The sequence below is a fragment of the Tachysurus fulvidraco genome, chromosome 24 (genome assembly GCF_022655615.1).
Source record: "Tachysurus fulvidraco isolate hzauxx_2018 chromosome 24, HZAU_PFXX_2.0, whole genome shotgun sequence".
Classification (NCBI taxonomy): Eukaryota; Metazoa; Chordata; class Actinopteri; order Siluriformes; family Bagridae; genus Tachysurus; species Tachysurus fulvidraco.
In genome coordinates this window covers 3,125,796-3,145,795 of record NC_062541.1, presented here as the reverse complement: position 1 = coordinate 3,145,795, position 20,000 = coordinate 3,125,796, and the positions used below count along the sequence as shown (strand labels likewise).

At 42.6% G+C, this 20,000-nt stretch overlaps 1 protein-coding gene across 3 annotated transcripts in view; it reads right to left on the bottom strand.

The window, feature by feature from the left end:
• The window catches only part of adgrl1a (adhesion G protein-coupled receptor L1a), a 212,872-nt gene that overhangs the window by 28,812 nt on the left and 164,060 nt on the right, over positions 1 to 20,000 (bottom strand). For all 3 annotated transcript variants that reach the window (XM_027176519.2, XM_027176515.2, XM_027176518.2), the window contains exons 5-8: positions 10,014 to 10,221; positions 6,786 to 7,050; positions 4,837 to 5,164; positions 502 to 810 (exon numbers count right to left, since the gene is read on the bottom strand). In XM_027176519.2, coding sequence (XP_027032320.1) covers positions 502 to 810; positions 4,837 to 5,164; positions 6,786 to 7,050; positions 10,014 to 10,221 — 1,110 coding nt within the window. The remainder of the gene's footprint in view (positions 1 to 501; positions 811 to 4,836; positions 5,165 to 6,785; positions 7,051 to 10,013; positions 10,222 to 20,000) is intronic.

The window sequence follows — 20,000 nt, the reverse complement described above, 5'->3', positions numbered from 1 at the left end:
CTAGCTGCCACAGCTGGGGCCCCTGAGCAAGGCCCTTAACCCTCAATTGCTCAGTTGTATAAAAAAAATAGTCGCTCTGGATAAGGGGTGGCTGATAAATGTAAACAGTTTATTTACATTACAGTGGAACTCTACGGTTACTCCGCTTCCTACGGATTGGCTGTGTGTTGCCATAGCAACAAGCAACGTTCTCTGTGGCTGTGTGAATTTTATAAATTTTCTGAGTACAAACAGACAAAACATTTGTTCATGTTTGCGTGTGAAATGTCAGCTACTCGATATTGCTTTATTTAGCTAGCTAAATATAGCTAATGCTGTTTCTTATCTGTTGCTAGGTTTTGCTTGGAAGAGGACTGATGGTGTAGCTGCAGCTCTTGTGTCATGGCTGTAGATTTCTGCTGATTTTGGAAATGAAATGATGCGTTCTGGGACACAGACGAGCACGAGGGTTGATTTGACTGAAGAATTTCTTTGATTCTTCCGAGGTCCTGGGTTTCTTACCGAGAGAACCTTTAGGGCAGGGTCGCTCCACCGTCTCGCCCCTCTGTGCGCTGGGCCACTGGATGCTTCGCGCTATGCTCGGGTCACACCCCTCCTGTAGCTCGGGCTCCTGGGGTGGGCGTGGTCGTGGGCGTGGTGGGCGGCGGGTAATGGGCACCGTAGCGGTGATGGGGCGCAGTTCCGGGGCTTTGTTTATGGCACCGATGGGGTGAAATGTGGCAGGTAGAGGGCGCATGGTGGATGGGCTGGAGGTGGACGAGAAGGACCGGGATGGTGTAGTGCTAGAAGTCTGTGTGGTGACCAGTGGCCCTGAGACAGAGAGAGTGAGAGAGAGAGAGAGAGAGAGAGAGAGAGAGAGAGAGAGAGAGAGAGAGAGAGAGAGAGAGAGAGAATTTAGAGAAAAAGCTGTGGGTGGTAAACAACAGAAAGAACAAAGGGGAAGAGACGCATTTGATGTCGCACACAAGTAGGACTCTAAAAGTTGCTCAGACCATAAATGAGCATCTGCAGGATGTAATTTATTCACGTCACTGCTTTTAACCTGTCTCTCTGCAGGTGGAGAAGAGAGAGAAAGAAAGAGAGAGAGAGAGAGAGAGAGAGAGAGAGAGAGAGCATTCAAAATTGAAGTTGATGAATAATTGATTGAATATCAGATATTTCACAGTAATCATACTTAACCGTTGACCGTCGATAAATACTGCAGACAGAAAGATCAACCCATCTGTCTGTCTGTCTGTCTGTCTGCCTCTCAGTGTGTCTCTCTGCTCAGTCGCTTTTTTCCTTCTCGATAGGTGAGTAACGTTGGTTTTGCTTTGTTACACAGAACTAATATATGCCTTTGTCCTTTACATGATTATGCTTGTGTGGCATTTTTGCTTGTTTGTTTATCTACAATCGTATTGTTCTTCCCTTCAGCTACGATAAAGACACGTTTCTTTCCGTTAGTCGCCTGGGTTACGTATGTATGTGTGGGCGGAGCTATCGACACAGGGGTGGGACCCGTTTGGGTTAGGGGCGTGTTTGTTTTGGTGATTTTATATGTCAACATTGTCTTTACAAAAATCGGAGACCGCAACTTTAAATTCAGTGTTTCATTACTGGCTATAGGACCATATTTCCTATTTGAAGATTACAGCACACCGAATTTCTTATCGTTTAACCTACTTCTGTATATTTAATTTTTCTAATTTCAAGTTTGTCAGATAAGTGTTCAAATTCCAATCATTTATTTCTACCAAGAAACCAATTTATCTGCGAATAGAACAAGTAAACTTATTGAAATTGTAGTAGATACAAGACTTCACAATAGACAATAGTTTCTAAAGCCCTATTCGGACGGGATTAATTTTACGTGGGGGACGTGGGGGTAAAGTAATTATTACCAGAGCTTCTCTGTGATTTTAGTCCCGTCCGAATGTGCCATCTCGGTAATCATTACGGACAATGTCAGTAAAGATTACGGCGACTTTTACCTTCTGTAAAAAGGTCCGGAAAAATTACCTCAGGTAATACTAATCCCGTCCGAATAGACCCGCTGTAAATATGTACGGTAAAATTCCATCATTTCCTGTTTACAAGTAGTTTTTGGCGCATTTTACAAGCATGGACGCGCTTGAAACAGGAAGCGACGTCATACGCACATGACGACAAGGAGGTTACTGTGGTACGTAAAGCGAGTTACCCCTCCCACTTCTGCCAGTTTTACCCAGATGTCTTGTCCCGTGCGAATTGGCCAATTAATATTACAGACGTCCTGAGGTAAAATTGCATTACTCCATGTCCCCACGTAAAACTAATCCCGTCCGAATAGAGCTAAAGACACATTTCTTTCTGTTAGTTGCCTGGGTTACGTATGTATGTGTGAGGTAGATTCGTATAAATAATTGTATATATATTATATATACCTGATTATATGATATTTATTAATTATTATTATATAATAATATATTATGTATAGGTATAAATAATCAGGTGATTTTGATACAAGACTGGTATTCCAGTCCGAATAGTACTTAAGGATATGAAGTACCACAGCACTGTGCATGGATGCCGCTGTTAATGTAAATCTCCGCTCGATGTACCTGCACCGTTGCTATAACAACCATTGTGGATAACGACGATGACGGTGACGATCTAACCCTAGCAAACAGGCCCTTCGCGACTGATCATGTTTAACTAACTTAAAGGATGAATATGATAAAAAACAGACAGTTAATTGTGATCGAACCTTGTCCTCCCTTCCTCTTTTCTCACCCTCGTACTTTTGTTTCTTTTTCTTCTTTTTCTTTATTTATCTCTACTCTTTCTCTGTCCAGGTCAATCTCCTCTTAATTCCTCCTTGCATCCTACTTTCTCTCGGTTCTACCCAGGATGCTTCACAGCAGCCTTATTAGCATAAGCACATTAACCTTCGGTGTTCTATCCGAGTCGAGCTGACACGAAACACAAAGCTTTATACATTCAGCTCAGTTCTTCCACTCGTTTTTTTTTTTTTTTTTTTCCAATCATATTTATATTACACAACTGATGTTCTGGTCATTGTGACCTTGTCAGTAATAAGACCATTCTGTGTCTCTTTTCCATCAGTGTTGCCCTCCGTTTAGATGAAGGAAAGATGGATTTGGACATTTTTACGCTAGCATTTAAGCTTCTATAAAAAAGAAAAAAAAAAAAAAAGCTCAAAATAAATCAAAGCTGTTATAGAAATGTAAATAAAGTGGATTTACTTCAGCGTTTTACAGAACAACATAGACCCTTTATACAGTAGGTCCATTTAATGTTGTAAAAAAAGATTATCTCTAAAGTCTCCAGTGTCAGTTTTTAGAGATTCAGTTCATATCGATTCGGTTCACTTGATACGTTCAGTGTTCTGAAGTTTCCATTCATTTGTATTCAGATCAATTCAGTGCGGTTCACAAGTCAGAGTAGAGTAGAGCAGAGTCGAGTCAGTTCAGTTCAAGTTTAATTCATTAGATTTAAGTTTAGTTCAAGTAAGTCCACCATGTTTCCTTTCGATTCAGTTCGGTTCGGTTCATTTCGGTGCGCAATATAATTAGTTTAGATTCGGTTCATTTGCTTCTGCTGATGACTTCAACAGTGATTGTTTCAGATCAGTTCAGCTAATAAGTTCAATAGGATTTGTTTTTTTTAATTCAGTTAAGTTCGATTTAGTTTGGTGCTGTTCATTAATTCTAGTTCGACACAATTCAATTCAGTTAAAGGTGGGGTCTCCGATATTTGAGAAATGCTTCAGAAAACCGAGTCGGGCCGACAAACAAAACAAAAACAAAACAAACGTGTAGCCGACGAGCAGAAAGGGGCGGGGCTTGTCGATGTGGGCGGAGAGAGTGTTCAGTGCGCATGTGTGACGTTAGGAGAAAGCGGTTTTAACATTGACATGGAGGATAAAAACAAAGAAAGAAAGAGAAGAAAGACTTACGATAAGGACAAGAAGTAGGACGTGTTAATATAGGATCAGCTTTCCAGCGCTGGAGAGAACTGAAGGAGCAGGAAGTTGGCCACATATTCACAGGTTGGAGTTTCCCGAGTCAATAACTCCTGAGCTAAACGCTGTTACTACACAAATAACACCTCTTTTCTATCGTAGTAATGTAGAGAGGCAGCTACAACCGCGTTTTGTGTAGTAACAGCGTTTAGCTCACTTTACACAGAACACTCCGCCCATATTGACAAGACCCGCCCCTTTTTGCTCGTCGGCTACACGTTTGTTTTGTTTTTGTTTTGTTTGGCGGCCCGACGCAGTTTTCTGAAGCATTTCTCAAATTTCAGTTTCAGTTAAATTCGGTGAAGTTCAAACCTTAGTTCAACTGAGTTCGCTTCAGTACAGTAGTTTAATTTGATTCTGTTCAGTAGAATGTAATTTGTTTCAGTTGAGTTCAAATGAGTATAATTTGATTCTGTTCAGTAGAGTGTGACTGATTCAGCTCAGTTCAGTAAAAATTAATTTGATTAAATATGATTTTGTGGGGGACACAGCGACTTAATGGTTAGCACGTTCGCCTCACACCTCCAGGGTTGGGGGTTCGATTCCCGCCTCCGCCTTGTGTGTGTGGAGTTTGCATGTTCTCCCCGTGCCTCGGGGGTTTCCTCCGGGTACTCCGGTTTCCTCCCCCGGTCCAAAGACATGCATGGTAGGTTGTTTGGCATCTCTGGAAAATTGTCCGTAGTGTGTGAGTGTGTGAGTGAATGAGAGTGTGTGTGTGTATCCTGCCTCGATGCCCGATGACGCCTGAGATAGGCACAGGCTAAGACACTGTCGGATAAGTGGTAGAAAATGAATGAAAGAATGAATGAATTATTTGAATGTGTCTGTACCTGTGGTGGGGTCGGGCGGTCCAAACTCCAGCGGGTAGCGCAGCACGTTGTAGTTGTTCCACACGTAGAGCTGGTTGTCACGGGGGTTGTAGTCAATGGATGAGATGTACTGGTAGGGGTTGGGGAAGATGATGTGCACAGGCTCCTCCTGGTTGCGGTTGGTGTTGTAGGCGTAGAGCACTAGATCACCGCCGGCCTCGCTGTCGTCGTCCTGGTAGACGGAGCGCACTGCGTACAGCACGCCGCACGCCATGAAGGCGTTAGACGCCAGCCGCTTGTCGAAACTCGTCTCCCACGTGCCCTCGAAACGAAGTGTGTACGGGTTTACCTGTCACACCGAGTGAGAGAGAGAGACAGAGAAAGTGGGAGAGAGAGAGAGAGAGAGAGAGAGAGAGAGAGAAGGAGAAAGAGAGATTCGGTTCACCTGTGAGATGACGACACGAGCTGTGTACACTTGCAGCAGAAAAGCTTGTACCTCTGAAAAACAGTGTGTCAGCAGCAGAAGAAATAGCTTTCACACTACCAGGATTACACACACACACACACACACACACACACACACACACACACACACACACACACACACACACACACAGTCAGAGATGCCTCCTGTGTAGAAGAGCAGTCCAGATCCTCCCTGACCACTCTCCCAGATCATTATTTCCACCCGTGTCGAGTTTGTTTTGTTGTCTACTTGTCATGTTACATTGGACTGTGTATATACGGGCTGTGTGTGTGTGTGTGTGTGTGTGTGTGTGTGTGTGTGTGTGTGTGTGTGTTGCATGTGTCTACTGTAATACTGTCATGACTTCAGTGATCCACAGCTCTGTAGTTCACTGCTCTCCTCTTGTTTACCCGTGTCGAGGATCATGACTTTCGGATATTTTCATGTTGCACCTGTCTGTTTGTGTTCACACGACAATTTTTGGAACAGGAATGAATAACAATGTGTTTTGTTTTTTTTTGTTCATAAAGAGAGGAATAAAAAGACGAGTAAATCCATCCTTCCACCATCACATCTGAATGAATGGAATGTTAAAAAAACCGTCTTTACAAAAAAAATCGTCTTGCTAAATCTATATTTAAAGAATCAAACTGCATTAGATGACTCTCTTGCCCTGACTCTCCTTTAAATGACTCTCTTGTCCTGACTCTGCTTTAAACACACTGCGAAAAGGCTTTACACACCACAAGGCTCTACACACTCTCTATACTCTATATAAACTTCTATATCTATTATAATTAAAGAATCAAACTGCATTAAATGACTCTCTTGCCCTGACTCTCCTTTAAATGACTCTCTTAACCTGACTCTCTTTTAAACACACTGCGAAAAGGCTTTACACACCACAAGGCTCTACACACTCTCTATAAAATTTTACATACTCTATATAAACTTCTACACTCTCCAAAAATTATACTATAATTAAAGAATCAAACAGCTTTAAATGACTCTCTTGTCCTGACTCTCTCTAAAAGACAAAACACACTCACTCTAAAATGAAACACATTCTCTCTAAAATTCTACGGTCTCCCTAGAATTCTACACGCTCGCCTAAAAAAGCCATGCACTCTATTCGGTTCTACACACTACAAAAAATTCCACACACACTCTTTAAAATTTCTACACACTCTCTCTAAAAGTTCTACTGTATTTAAAGAATCAAACTGCTTTAAATGACTCTCTTGTCCCGACTCTGTGCTACACTCTCTCTAAAATTCTACACAACCGCTATAAAATTCTACAGGCTCTATCTGCGATTCTACACGTTTCCTACATAATTCCGCACTCTCTCTCTCATTCTAATTTTATGCACTCTATTCAGTTCTACACACTACAAAATAAACTCTACACACGCTCTATAAAATTCTTCGTGCTCTCTGTAAGATTGTACACGCTCTCTACATGTTTCTACGTCTTCTATATAGGTTTCTTTACACTTCCTCACCTGACTGACCACCAGACGGCCATTGTTGTTTTCGGTGGCGTAGATGACCCACAGTCCGTTCTCGTCCACGGCCAGGTCGATGTCGGACTTCCCTCCCCAGCGGTAGGGCGAGGTGTCGTGGTAGTTGGCGTTGGTAATGATAGCCTCGCCGCTTTTGATACGTGTGCGCAGATCGTACTTGACGATATTTCCTGTTCGCTCCTTGTTGTAGAAGACGGCGCCGTCGTACACCACAAAGCCCGTACCGTCCACTCGATTGGGCAGCCTGCAGGCACACCGCATCAGATGCCTCGAATTACTATTTATATTAATATTCTATTCGAATGATATATTAATATTAATTTCCATCATGATAATAAAGTAGAATATTGTTAACTTAATTAGACTGTAATGATATTAACACTTCACATTAATTAGCTTAGGAATAAATGTAAAAAAAAAACAACAACACAGCTTTGCTTACATAGCAGAAGTGGGCGGGGCTTCCAGGCGCCCCTGCTGGATGCAAAAAAAAAAAAAAAAAAACTTTCTAACGTCTTTTAAACGTGTCCGAACGAAGCGCGCAATTGATCCTTTTAACAACTGAAAACATTGCAGTATCCCGCTAAAGCTAGCAGCGTTGAGTTCTATCTAATTTACACGAACATTACCGCATTATATCACAGCTACGATCCGTCCTCCATTCCGATTGGACGGCAGGTGTCGATCCGTTTTCTGTAAAGCACTGCAGCTGCACATCGGAGTTGTTTTATGCATTGATGTTCTTGTTGTACTAAATGCTTTATCGTTTCCATAGTAACAGTTAGTCTGTCGGAAATTTCTGTCGGAAAAAGCCATTTTTTGTAAAACTCCCTCTCATGTATGTTTCATCGTGATACCTTTATTATAACACGCTGAAGCTTGTGCTTTGAAACGAACGTTATAGAATTACATCTCTCAACATTTATTGCCCTTTCGACTGCCGTTATAAGATCGTTTGATCGTTTTTCTGTTCTTTTCACATCGCAGGGAAACGTCTTCCTGTCAGTAACCACACACACACACACACACACACACACACACACACACACACACACACACACACACACACACACACACACACACGCACTACATGAAAAACACTGGGGTATTCACTTAATTAAATTAATCCGTCAGCATTAATATGTGCTGGTGCTGGTTTGGAGGATGAGGAGCGATTTATATATATATATATATATATATATATATATATATATATTCTACAGGAGTTCAATTAACGTCGGGAAACGTTCAGACCCGAGGCGTAACACATTAGCGAATAGTCTAGAGTCCAAAAGTCCACTAATCAGATAATAATTATTATGCAGGAAGGCTTTATTTAAATAATATATATATATATATATTATATATTATATATATATATTTGCACGATTATTTAAAGAATGTATTATTCATCCAGAACGATCGTCTTCTAACATTTATAACCGAATATCCTTTTCACACACAGTTAACAAAAATGATTATTTACTTTTTTTTTTAATATCTGCTTAATTGTTAACATGTGTGTGTGTGTGTGTGTGTGTGTGTGTGTGTGTGTGTGTGTGTGTGTGTGTGTGTGTGTGTGTGTGTGTGTGTGTGTGGTGGATTTCACACGATTCCCTGAACCTGAGAAAAAAAAACAACCTGACTTATAATTGAAGTGTAACGATGGCACTTAAACTCTACTGATTAATAATTAAAGCAGGTGTAATATGTAAGCTACTAGAAAGACACACAAAAAAAAAATAGTCCCTTCTCTAAAATTAGCGACTTTCAATAAAATAATCTTTTGCATAAATATAGAGGGGGACACGGTGCACGTTCGCCTCACACCTCCAGGGTTGGGGGTTCGATTCCCGCCTCCGCCTTGTGTGTGTGGAGTTTGAATGTTCTCCCCGTGCCTCGGGGGTTTCCTCCGGGTACTCCGGTTTCCTCCCCCGGTCCAAAGACATGCATGGTAGGTTGATTGGCATCTCTGGAAAATTGTCAGTAGTGTGTGTGAGTGAATGAGAGTGTGTGTGTGCCCGGTGATGGGTTGGCACTCCGTCCAGGGTGTATCCTGCCTCGATGCCCGATGACGCCTGAGATAGGCACAGGCTCCCCGTGATAAGCGGTAGAAAATGAATGAATGAATAAATATATAGAATTTAGATTAGAATTTTAGTGCAGTAGAATTCTTGAATCTGATTGGTCGGGAGGTTTGTGTTACTTTCAGCTGAGTTTGTAAGATAAATGATATTATATTTTTACATCAGTGTAAAACTTACACTCTTGGTCTAATCTGTTATGTAATAATCTAAAACTGATAACAAACAGATTAGCAACATAATGTTTAATTCTATTGGATAAACGTGTAAGTGTAGCCCCCTAAGCCCCCTGAAGTTTTAGGTCTGTCTTGATGCCACATTACTGAGACTAGAGCAGAATAGAGCTGGAGCTCTAACACACTCCTTCAGCTCAGAAGAACGTTTAGAGAAACACTCGCTCACTATAAACAGCTCGACTGTATGTGAGAGATGAACACACTGCTGCACAGCCATCTGTACACACACACACACACACACACACACACACACACACACACACACACACACACACACACACACACACACACACACACACACACACACAAACACACACACACACGCACAAGCACTCTGGAAATTAATCATGGGGGAGTTTAAACATCTGCTTTAGTGAGCGGTAATTGTGCCTTTTAGTAATTATTATTATTATTATTATTATTATTATTATTATTATTATTATTATTATTATTATTATTGCTCTTTTTGTAGTTTTATCTGTCTATCTGTCTGTCTGTGTGTTACTTCTGTGTGTTACTAGTGTGTGTTACTACTGTGTGTGTTACTACAGTGTGTGTTACTACAGTGTGTGTTACTACAGTGTGTTACTACAGTGTGTGTTACTACAGTGTGTGTGTTGCTACAGTGTGTTACTACAGTGTGTGTTACTACTGTGTGTGTTACTACTGTGTATGTTACTACTGTGTGTGTTACTACAGTGTGTGTAAATTCTGGACCGCTATTCAATTATTTTCTCACTGCAGTAAAATGTGCTGGCACACACACACACACACACACACACACACACACACACACACACACACACACACACACACACACACACACACACACACACAAACATCACAGTATATTTGTGATTGTGTTGACGAGGAAGACGAGTGCTCACTTGTAGGTGGTGGTGGCTCGGTTCTGGGTGAAGTCGTCCCATGAGGCGTATTCATACAGGTTGTCTGTCCTGTACGGTGTCCACGGCATGACATACAGCCGGTCACCTGACTGCAGAGGGTCCTTACACCACGCCCCCGATTGATGCTCCGCCTCCTGCTGTGAACTTGCTGCCCGAACCCTCAACAGAGTCCCCGGGCATACAAAAACTGGGGGGAGAAAGTGAAAGAGAGAAAGAGAGGGAGAAACAGAGAGAGAGAAAGACAGAGCAAGAGGGTGGATGAGGCCATTGGAAGAATGGAGAGAGAGAGAGAGAGAGAGAGAGAGAGAGAGAGAGAGAGAGAGAGAGAGAGAGAGAGAGAGAGAGAGAGAGAGAGAGAGAGAGAATGGAGCAATCAGCAAATAGACAAGAGGGACAGACAGGACAAAGAGGGTGGGAAAAAATAGAAGGCGGAAGTGAATGGATGAAGGAATTAAGTGAGAGAGAGATGCAAATAATAGACAGAGACATAGTAGCACAGATAAATGAAAAGAAAAGAAAGAAAAGGAAAGAAAAAGAAAAAATAAAAGAATAGAAAAGAAAAAGAAAGAAAAGAAAAAGAAAGGAAATGGGGAGGAAACACGATGAAAAACAGAGTGATGATCAAGAAAAAAGGGAAAGACAGAGGAAAGGAAGTGTAGAAACCAGATAAGGTAAAAACAAATAAATAAATGGACAAAACAAAGAGAGATACAAGAAGAAAGAAGGACACGAGCACAGGAGGATATGTGTGAAGGATTAGAATATAAATCGAAAGAGAAAAGAGAGAAGATGGGCAGAGTGTGTGTGAGAGAGAGAGAGAGAGAGAGAGAGAGAGAGAGAGAGAGAGATTGGAGAGAAGGCATGAGATAAATGGTTGTGCTTGCAGTGAGAGAATGTAGGAATGTAAATGGTGGTTAGTAAGGGGACGAGTGAAGTGCACTACAGCTAGGGAGCCATGATGGATGAGGTGCCTTCAGGCTGCTGGGCCACGAGTGTGTTTCAGCTCTGGCCTACTTTACAGGTTTTTGTTGGGGTTTCTATTTAAAGTACAACTGTGTGGAGTGTGTGTGGAGAGAGTGTGTGTGGAGAGTGTGTGTGTGGAGAGAGTATGGGTGTGGAGTGTGGGTGTAGAGTGTGTGTGGAGAGTGTGTGTGTAGAGTGTGTGTGGAGTGTGTGTGGTGAGTGTGGGTGTGGAGAGTGTGGGTGTGGAGAGTGTGTGTGGAGAGTGTGTGGAGAGTGTGTCTGGGGAGTGTGTGAGTATATTGTGTGTGAAGAGTGTGGGTGTAGAGATTGGGTGTAGACTGTGTGGAGAGTGTGGGAGTAGAGTGTGTAGAGTGTGTGGAGAGTGTGGGTATAGAGTGTGTGTTTAGAGTGTGTGTGTTTAGAGAGTGTGTGTGTAGAGTGTGTGTAGAGTGTGTGTGGAGAGTGTGGGTACAGAGTGTGTGTGTAAAGTTGTGTAGAGTGCGGGTGTAGTGAGTGTGGAAAGTGTGTGTGTAGTGTGTGTGTATAGAGTGTGTGGAGAGTGTGTATGCATATTGTGTGTGAATAGTGTGTGTTGAGAGTGTGTCTAGTGTGTGTGGAGTGTGTGGGAGCAGAGTGTGTCTGGAGAGTGTGGGAGAAGAGTGTGTGTGGAGAGTGTGGAAATTGTCTGTGGAGAGTGTGTTTGAAGAGTGTGTGTTGAGAGAGTGGGTGTAGAGTGGGTGTGGACTGTGTGAGAGTAAAATATGTGTTGAGAGTGAGGAAAGTGTGTGTGTATAGAGTGTGTGTGTGTGTGTGTGTGTGTGTGTGTGTGTGTGTGTGTGTGTGTGTGTGTGTGTGTGTGTATAGAGTGTGTGTATAGAGTGTGTGTGGAGAGTGAGGAAAGTGTGTGAGTATAGAGTGTGTGTGTGTATAGAGTGTGTGTGCGTATAGAGTGTGTGTGTATAGACTGTGTGTGCGTATAGAGTGTGTGTGCGTATAGAGTGTGTGTGGAGAGTGAGGAAAGTGTGTGTGTGTATAGAATGTATGTATAGAGTGTGTGTGCGTATAGAGTGTGTGTGGAGAGTGAGGAAAGTGTGTGTGTACAGTATAGAGTGTGTGTGTATAGAGTGTGTGTGTAGAGTGTGTGTGTATAGAGTGTGTGTGAAGAGTGTGTGTACAGTATAGAGTGTGTGTGTATAGAGTGTGTGTGTATAGTGTGTGTGTGTAGAGTGTGTGTGTATAGAGTGTATGTGTAGAGTGTGTGTGTGTATAGAGTGTGTGTATAGTGTGTGTGTATAGAGTGTATGTGTAGAGTGTGTGTATATAGAGTGTGTGTATAGAGTGTGTGTGTATAGAGTGTATGTGTAGATTGTGTGTAGAGTGTGTGTGTATAGAGTGTGTGTATAGTGTGTGTGTGTATAGAGTGTGTATAGAGTGTGTGTGTAGAGTGTGTGTGTATAGAGTGTGTGTAGAGTGTGTGTGTAGAGTGTGTGTGTATAGAGTGTGTGTGTATAGAGTGTGTGTAGAGTGTGTGTGTGTGTATAGAGTGTGTGTGTATAGAGTGTGTGTGGTGTGTGTATAGAGTGTGTGTGTGTATAGTGTGTGTATAGAGTGTGTGTGGTGTGTGTGTATAGTGTGTGTATATAGAGTGTGTGTAGTGTGTGTGGTGTGTGTATAGAGTGTGTGTGTGTATAGAGTGTGTGTGGTGTGTGTGTATAGAGTGTGTGTGTATAGTGTGTGTGGTGTGTGTATAGAGTGTGTGTGTGTATAGAGCGTGTGTGGTGTGTGTGTATAGAGTGTGTGCATATAGAGTGTGTGTGGTGTGTGTGTATAGAGTGTGTGTATAGTGTGTGTGGTGTGTGTGTATAGAGTGTGTGTATATAGAGTGTGTGTGGTGTGTGTATAGAGTGTGTGTATATAGAGTGTGTGTGTATAGAGTGTGTGTGTATAGAGTGTGTGTGTATTGTGTGTGTATAGAGTGTGTGTATATAGAGTGTGTGTGGTGTGTGTGTATAGAGTGTGTGTATATAGAGTGTGTGTGGTGTGTGTATAGAGTGTGTGTGTATAGAGTGTGTGTGTATAGAGTGTGTGTGTATAGAGTGTGTGTGTATAGTGTGTGTGTGTATTGTGTGTGTATAGAGTGTGTGTATATAGAGTGTGTGTGGTGTGTGTGTATAGAGTGTGTGTGTGTGTATGAGTGTGTGTGGTTGGTGTGTGGTGTATAGAGTGTGTGTGTTGTAGTGTGTGTGTGTGTATAGAGTGTGGTGGTGTGTGTGTATAGAGTGTGTGTGTGGGTGTGTGGTGTGTGTGTATAGAGTGTGTGTGGTGTGTGTGTGTATAGTGTGTGTGTGTGTGTATTGTGTGTGTGGTGTGTGTGTATAGAGTGTGTGTATATAGAGTGTGTGTGGTGTGTGTGTATAGAGTGTGTGTGTATAGAGTGTGTGTGTATAGAGTGTGTGTGTTGTGTGTGTATATTGTGTGTGTATATATATTGTGTGTGGTGTGTGTATAGAGTGTGTGTATATAGAGTGGTGTGTGTATAGAGTGTGTGTGTATAGAGTGTGTGTGTATAGAGTGTGTGTGGTGTGTGTGTATAGTGTGTGTGTATATAGAGTGTGTGTGGTGTGTGTATAGAGTGTGTGTGTATAGAGTGTGTGTGTATAGAGTGTGTGTGTATAGAGTGTGTGTATAGAGTGTGTGTGTATAGAGTGTGTGTGTATAGAGTGTGTGTGTATAGAGTGTGTGTATATAGAGTGTGTGTGTATAGAGTGTGTGTATATAGAGTGTGTGTGTATAGAGTGTAGCTCCTCAGGATAAACACAAGCCATGAGGTTTGAGGTTGCTTCTGTACACAGTGTTGGGAACATTGGGAATGTTGGGAATGCACATCAGGATCAGTCATGTTTCAGAACAACAACAAGGCCTGACTCACTCACTCACTCTGCAGCATACACACACACACACACACACACACACACACACACACACACACACACACACACACACACACACACACACACACACACACACACCACTTCAATTATCTGTTCTCTTTAGAAGACTACACACAAGGGAGCAGTGTGAATTATTCGGCTGACGCAGATTCACACTCACAGGCTGAAAGACCAGGGAGACCCGAGACAAGCTCTCCAGAGAGAGAGAGAGAGAGAGAGAGAGAGAGGGGGGGGGGGGGTGAAATAGTAGAAAGGAAAAGAAAGTATAGAACATAACAATATAGGAAATTAAATAGAAAGTCAAGAAAAATGAAAAGGAATAACAATTAAACGAAGAGAAAAGAAAGGAGAGGAGAGAAGAGAGGAACAAAGGAGTGAGTTTGGAAGAAAGGAGGAGAGAAGAGGAGAGGTGAGAGGATAGATGGAGAGAGGAGAGGAGGAGTCTCAATGTTCCTACTGCAGTGACTCTATCTTCCGTCACAACGTTCAGAACTGAACTCTACTCGACTCTACTCGAGTCACACAGTCCAACACCTTCACTGCAGTCAGAGACCAGCGAGCTGCAGGAAGAAGCTGATGACATCATGAACAATCAGGACGTTGTGTTCCTCACTTTAAACACACACTACAGGAGGCGCTAATCACTAACGCTGTCAGTCTCCACATGACTCTGTAGGGGGGGGCATCAGAGCAGAGTCAGTGATTAGTTTTCATACCTTACGGTAAATATGCAAATTAGAAGAAGGTTAATCCCGGGTTTAGGAATGTACAGTACAGAGTGTAACAATGTGCGATGATGAAGAGACAGTGATCGGTGTGAATCCCAGGAGCAGTAGGAACAGTGTGAAACCTCTACCTACAGTACATAATCCCAGGATTCCCTTTAACCAGGGTTTACTAGGACCCGGGGGAAATATCTGACGTGTGAGATGCTCCACTGAATAATTCAGATTTCCAGGAAGTCAAGAAACAAATGAAACATGGTGACTCTCCAGCCTTCCTCGAACCCGTCTCCATGTGGACTCCAGGTCTCGTCTTTCGCATGAGGTCGAGCACACACCCGTCGCATCATGCGTCCGATTTAAATCTCCGGTTCTCGGAGAAACCGAGAGACTCGAGGTGGCTCTGTCATGGTACGAAGGAACAAATAAACTGAAGAGAAGGAGTAAGAAAAGAGGGCAAAGATTAGATGACAGAGTAGGACAGGGATTCTCTGGGTGTTTATACTGTAGAGATAGCAGAAAGAGGAAGCCGGTATCATCCGCGTCGTTACGTCACAGGGGACCGAAGTGTGAGAGGGAAGAAAAAAAAGAACGATGGGATTTCCATGATAAACTCCCGCCGGTTCTTTACAGCACTATGAGGCCTTACACTGATCGATTTTATGCTGCTTGTGAATATAATGCTGACTTGTAAGTGAAACACACACACACACACACACACACACACACACACACACACACACACACACACAGAAGTTCACTGTGAGGATGAAGCCGAGCAGATTTAGACGCCGGGTAACTCTCTGATCTCGCGTGTACAGTAGCATTCGATACGGTGTGTGTCATAACCGCGAACGAGACTCGGCTCGACTTTTCCGCTAATTTCTTAGTGAGGAAAAATCTTGAAACCTCGTCTACGAAGGTTCTGTTAAGAAACGCTACAGCAGTCCTTTAGGATAGTCGTTTAAATTCACTTTTTTAATCCTATTAAAGCTTAGCTTAGCTTCGGCTTAACCGTTCCTCCTTCAACTCCTCCTACCATCTTATTAATACGAGTCGAGAGGAAACCAGAGAACCCCGAGGAAGCTCGTACGGACGTCTACGGGGAGAACTGTGCAACTCGTTCGGGATTTGAGAAAAGACCGGAGAGACCTTGGCATTTGGTCTTGCCTCAGAAAATCTCATTTCTGTCAGGACCACTTTGTCAAATGAGAATTTATTAGATGATAGCATACAGTTAGTGATGGCGGTATGGTTCTGTTCGGGGCAGGAATCCACGCTCCCGTCCGTGCACATGCATGGGCCGAGCGGGGAGAGCAGCGACTAGAAAATAGAATAGACCCCCCTTAGAACAGAACCATTAATCATGCATAGAGGGTTTTGTTTTGTTTGTTTGTTTGGCAAATGAAAAAAAATATGAATAAATAATTAATTAATTAGAGAGAGAGAGAGAGAGAGAGAGAGAGAAGAGAGAGAGAGAGAGAGAGAGAGAGGGAAAAATTTCTGGAGATTTAAGATGTAAACTGGTACAACGAACACCAGGTGGAGTCGGGGTTGGAGGAGGGAGTTTAAGTCGCAGCAGCAGCGTCGCGCTAGAAAGTGGCTCTATGAATGGGAATCTAAAGGGTCGGGTAATATGGATGTCGTAACCGGATTGGTGCGTGTCGTGGACTGCTGATTAACAGCTGATGCAATGCTTGATTCTCATGTGCAAGACATGAAACGTTAGCCATAGTACAACTAGCTATCGTTTATTTCTAATCTTGGCACTGAACCTGAATCGATCTCGATCCTCACTGCACGTCCTAAAATGTCCCACGAGTCCTAAATCTGATCTCGACTTCATTTTATACCTGCATTCTTACTTTAACTTGAGTAGCTTTATTTATTTATTTATTTATTTATTTATTTATTTATTTATTTAGCTACCTGTAATTTTACTTTTCCACTTTTCCCACCTCTGAATGTACCAGATATTAAAAACAGCACGAGAGCATCACAAGGTTTGTGGTTGAGACTGGAACCAGGTGTAATAAAAATCACACCGAGCATGAACTGAATTGCTTTTTTTGGTCAGATATGAAGCTCACGACGATCTTTAATAACAGCCTGGTCAGCGTCGTGGGGGTTTTTGTCACAGCACTAGTTTCTTTATATTCTGGGAAGGATATCAATATAAAGAAAACAGTGCTAGGTTTTATATTTGGTACTAAAACAAGGAAAGACAAAAAAAAATGTATTCAGGTTTAAGCCCCGCCCACTTTGAGTTTAAGTTTGAATACAAATGATTAGTAAAGCGTTCATTGTCTCTCACGGTTACTGAGGAGCAGGTAAAAGAACACAAGGCTCGGATTTGCTCAGGTGGAATCTCCAGGTCACACCAGGAGGTCGCATGAGCAGGTCGCACCAGATGACTCGCTCTCACCCGATATGACTGAGGTTGAAAAACGTGTCGTGTAGCTCAGCAACCAGGACCTGGAATCTAATGAGTGAAATTCCACAACAAGGACCGATCTTAGGGTGCTTTCACACCTGCCTTGTTTAGTTCGGTTGAATCGTACCAGAGTTCGATTGCTCATTCGGTGCGGTTCGTTTGGGCAGGTGAGAATGCAGCAATCGAACTCTGGTGCGCACCAAACGAGCGTACCGAGACCTCCTTGAGGAGGTGGTCTCGGTACGCTTTCAAACGAAGTCTGGTACGGTTCGTTCGTGGTGAGAACACGGTCCGAGATCGAACAGACCTAACCGCAAAAAGTATTGCGCCTTCTGGATTAAACCAGCTGCCGTAGTGGGTCGTCGGCAATATTTTCGGAAGATGAGCATGTCACAGTTTCGCAAAACAGTTTCGCCGCCTCCTGAAGTGTCTCGCGATGCGTCTTCGCCGTTCGCAGTGCATCAAGATGATATTTTCAAGGCGCATCCGCGCTTCGTTCTGAAAATTAAGACTTTGCATAGAATGCTGTATACGAGCGTTGTAGTAGATTACAACCACGAACGTATGCTGTATTTTCCTCTTTTTGTTTACTTCCGGCGTTTCGTTGAAGAAGCAGTTTAGGAAATACGCTCAAAGACATGTGGCCAATGAGTGATGTGAATGTTATCACATGACTGCATTTTGGTTCGTTTCAACTGGTGCGGAACAGAACGATTAGTGTGGTGTGAAAAGGAACCAAAACTGATAAAAAGCTAGGATGTATAATTTTTTGCTTTTGGTCCGGACCAAATGAACCGAACTGTAGATGTGAAAGCACCTTTAGTCGGCTGGGAATCTTTTCCTAACTCCCGAACGAATGTTGTACAGTTAATGACAGGAAGAACGTAGATCATAATGTAAGGGAATAAAATGTAGGAATTTGAGTCATAGTTACTAACGTAGTATGTTTAGCACGGTTTAGTGTGAACCCTGCGGTTTGGGACGCAGCCCTGAAGCAAACAAACGCGAATATGAATTAAAGGTATGTGATATTAATGGACTATTGTTTCTTCTATAAAAACACTTAAGAGGAAAGTTCACAGGATGTCAAATTGCGTCTCGAAAGCAAGATTCTGAAGAACACAGAAATAATCACATGAACAGGAGCTTTTTGCGACGGATGTGATGAATTTACCGCATTTGTCCGTTCACCCTTAGTAACCCTTCACCCTTAGTAACCGCCTCATCAAGATCCTGAGGATAACATGACTCGATTCTTTGGGTTTCGGGAATCAGAACTTAGCGGAGTTTGTTCTTTCATGAGCGGGTCCACAAGTAGAACAATGATAAGGTTTGTATTCAAATGAAAGCCAACAAACACACAGACAAAAAAAAAAAAAAAGAAATTTGAGTTAAGGCCACGCCCACTTTGGGTTCAACTCCAAATACGGACACAGATGTAAATATCTGGACGCACGGACAGTGACGTTACGCTCAGTACATTCACACGAACAGTTTGCTAATATACTTTAGTACACGTTATTTCGTTAACGAGCCACACATCCTACTACACATCGACTCCGATTGGTTAAAATACATTAGAATACGACACACTTCCAATCAATCAGAGAGGCTTTAATCTGCCAGAGGAAGCAAGCTGTGAGGCGTCTATATACCGTAGAGCTCCGTCAGACTGGGAAACGCTGACGGATCAAACGAGGCGGGTTGTTTATTCAAAAAACGCACACTGTGTCTGTCTGGGGAAGAGAAAACCGTCAAAAATACGTGCCAGCTAATTTCAGGAAGTAGATTTCTGGCATGAATGCTTTCTAAAACGATAAACTCTGGTTGCTAACGAGCGGTCACATTTAGTGAAACGTCTAGAAACTAATCGATGGAGAATAATACATAAATGAAATTTACATGGAATTTCCTTTGGAGAGATAAAGACAGTTATCTGTGCAACGTAGAAGTAAATACGAACCTCCTGTTTATTTACTCTAGTACAGGATTCTTGTTCAGTACCGAACGAGGTCCTTTACTCCACATGTAATTCTCGCCGGTCGCAGCTGTAAGATCGCAGCACGACCTTCGTTACCTCGTCGTGTGTTCACCAGAAAAAAAAAACACCCTGTAACTTTAAAAGTTCCTTTAACGAAACTCTGCCGAAAGATATACAGTACAGCAAACTGCAGGTTATCTATAAAAGGACGGATAATGGGCGTGGTCAAACTCGTTTTTCTTTTTGTTAGGGTTAATAGGGTTAGCACCTTAATAAACGTTCGCTTATTTTTGTTTAAATCATGTCCTACATGTTCTCAGATCTATTTGTACTAGCGAGGAAATAAAACCCGAAAGCAAAACATGATATTTTTAGGTGATCGTTTTCCGTAAGTCAATAAATGATGCTAATTAGCTTTCTTCAACGTGGAAGAAATCATAAACACATGAAGGAAGGAAAAACGTTGGCTTTGGATACGTCGATGCATCCTGTCCGGATTACCAGTAGGTCTAAATTAGAGACTGTAGCCACTTCCATAAATAAAAAATCCACCCACAGCACCAGCAGCAGCGATCAGGTGTTGTTTAGCCGCCGGCACTGACACGGAGGTCTGAGGCAGCGTCGTTTAAAAGTAGGTCTGGAAGCTGGAGGGGAACTCGCCATGTCTGTGAGTTTTAAATTGTATTTCTAATCTTAGTAGGTAGGCAGAAAGGTAGGAAGGGCTGTTCCTCTTTCCCAAGCCCTCATGCTGGGGTTAAAGACGACCAGTGGCCAGGTTGCAGCACCGGAAAAGCAGCCTGCTGTTAAATGATTTGCTCGAGGCCACACAAGCAGCAGTCGGGAAATATCAAGGTTTGTCTGGTATGTCATCACCGCTCAGGTACAGAGCAAAAAAAAAAACATTAAACAGTCGGG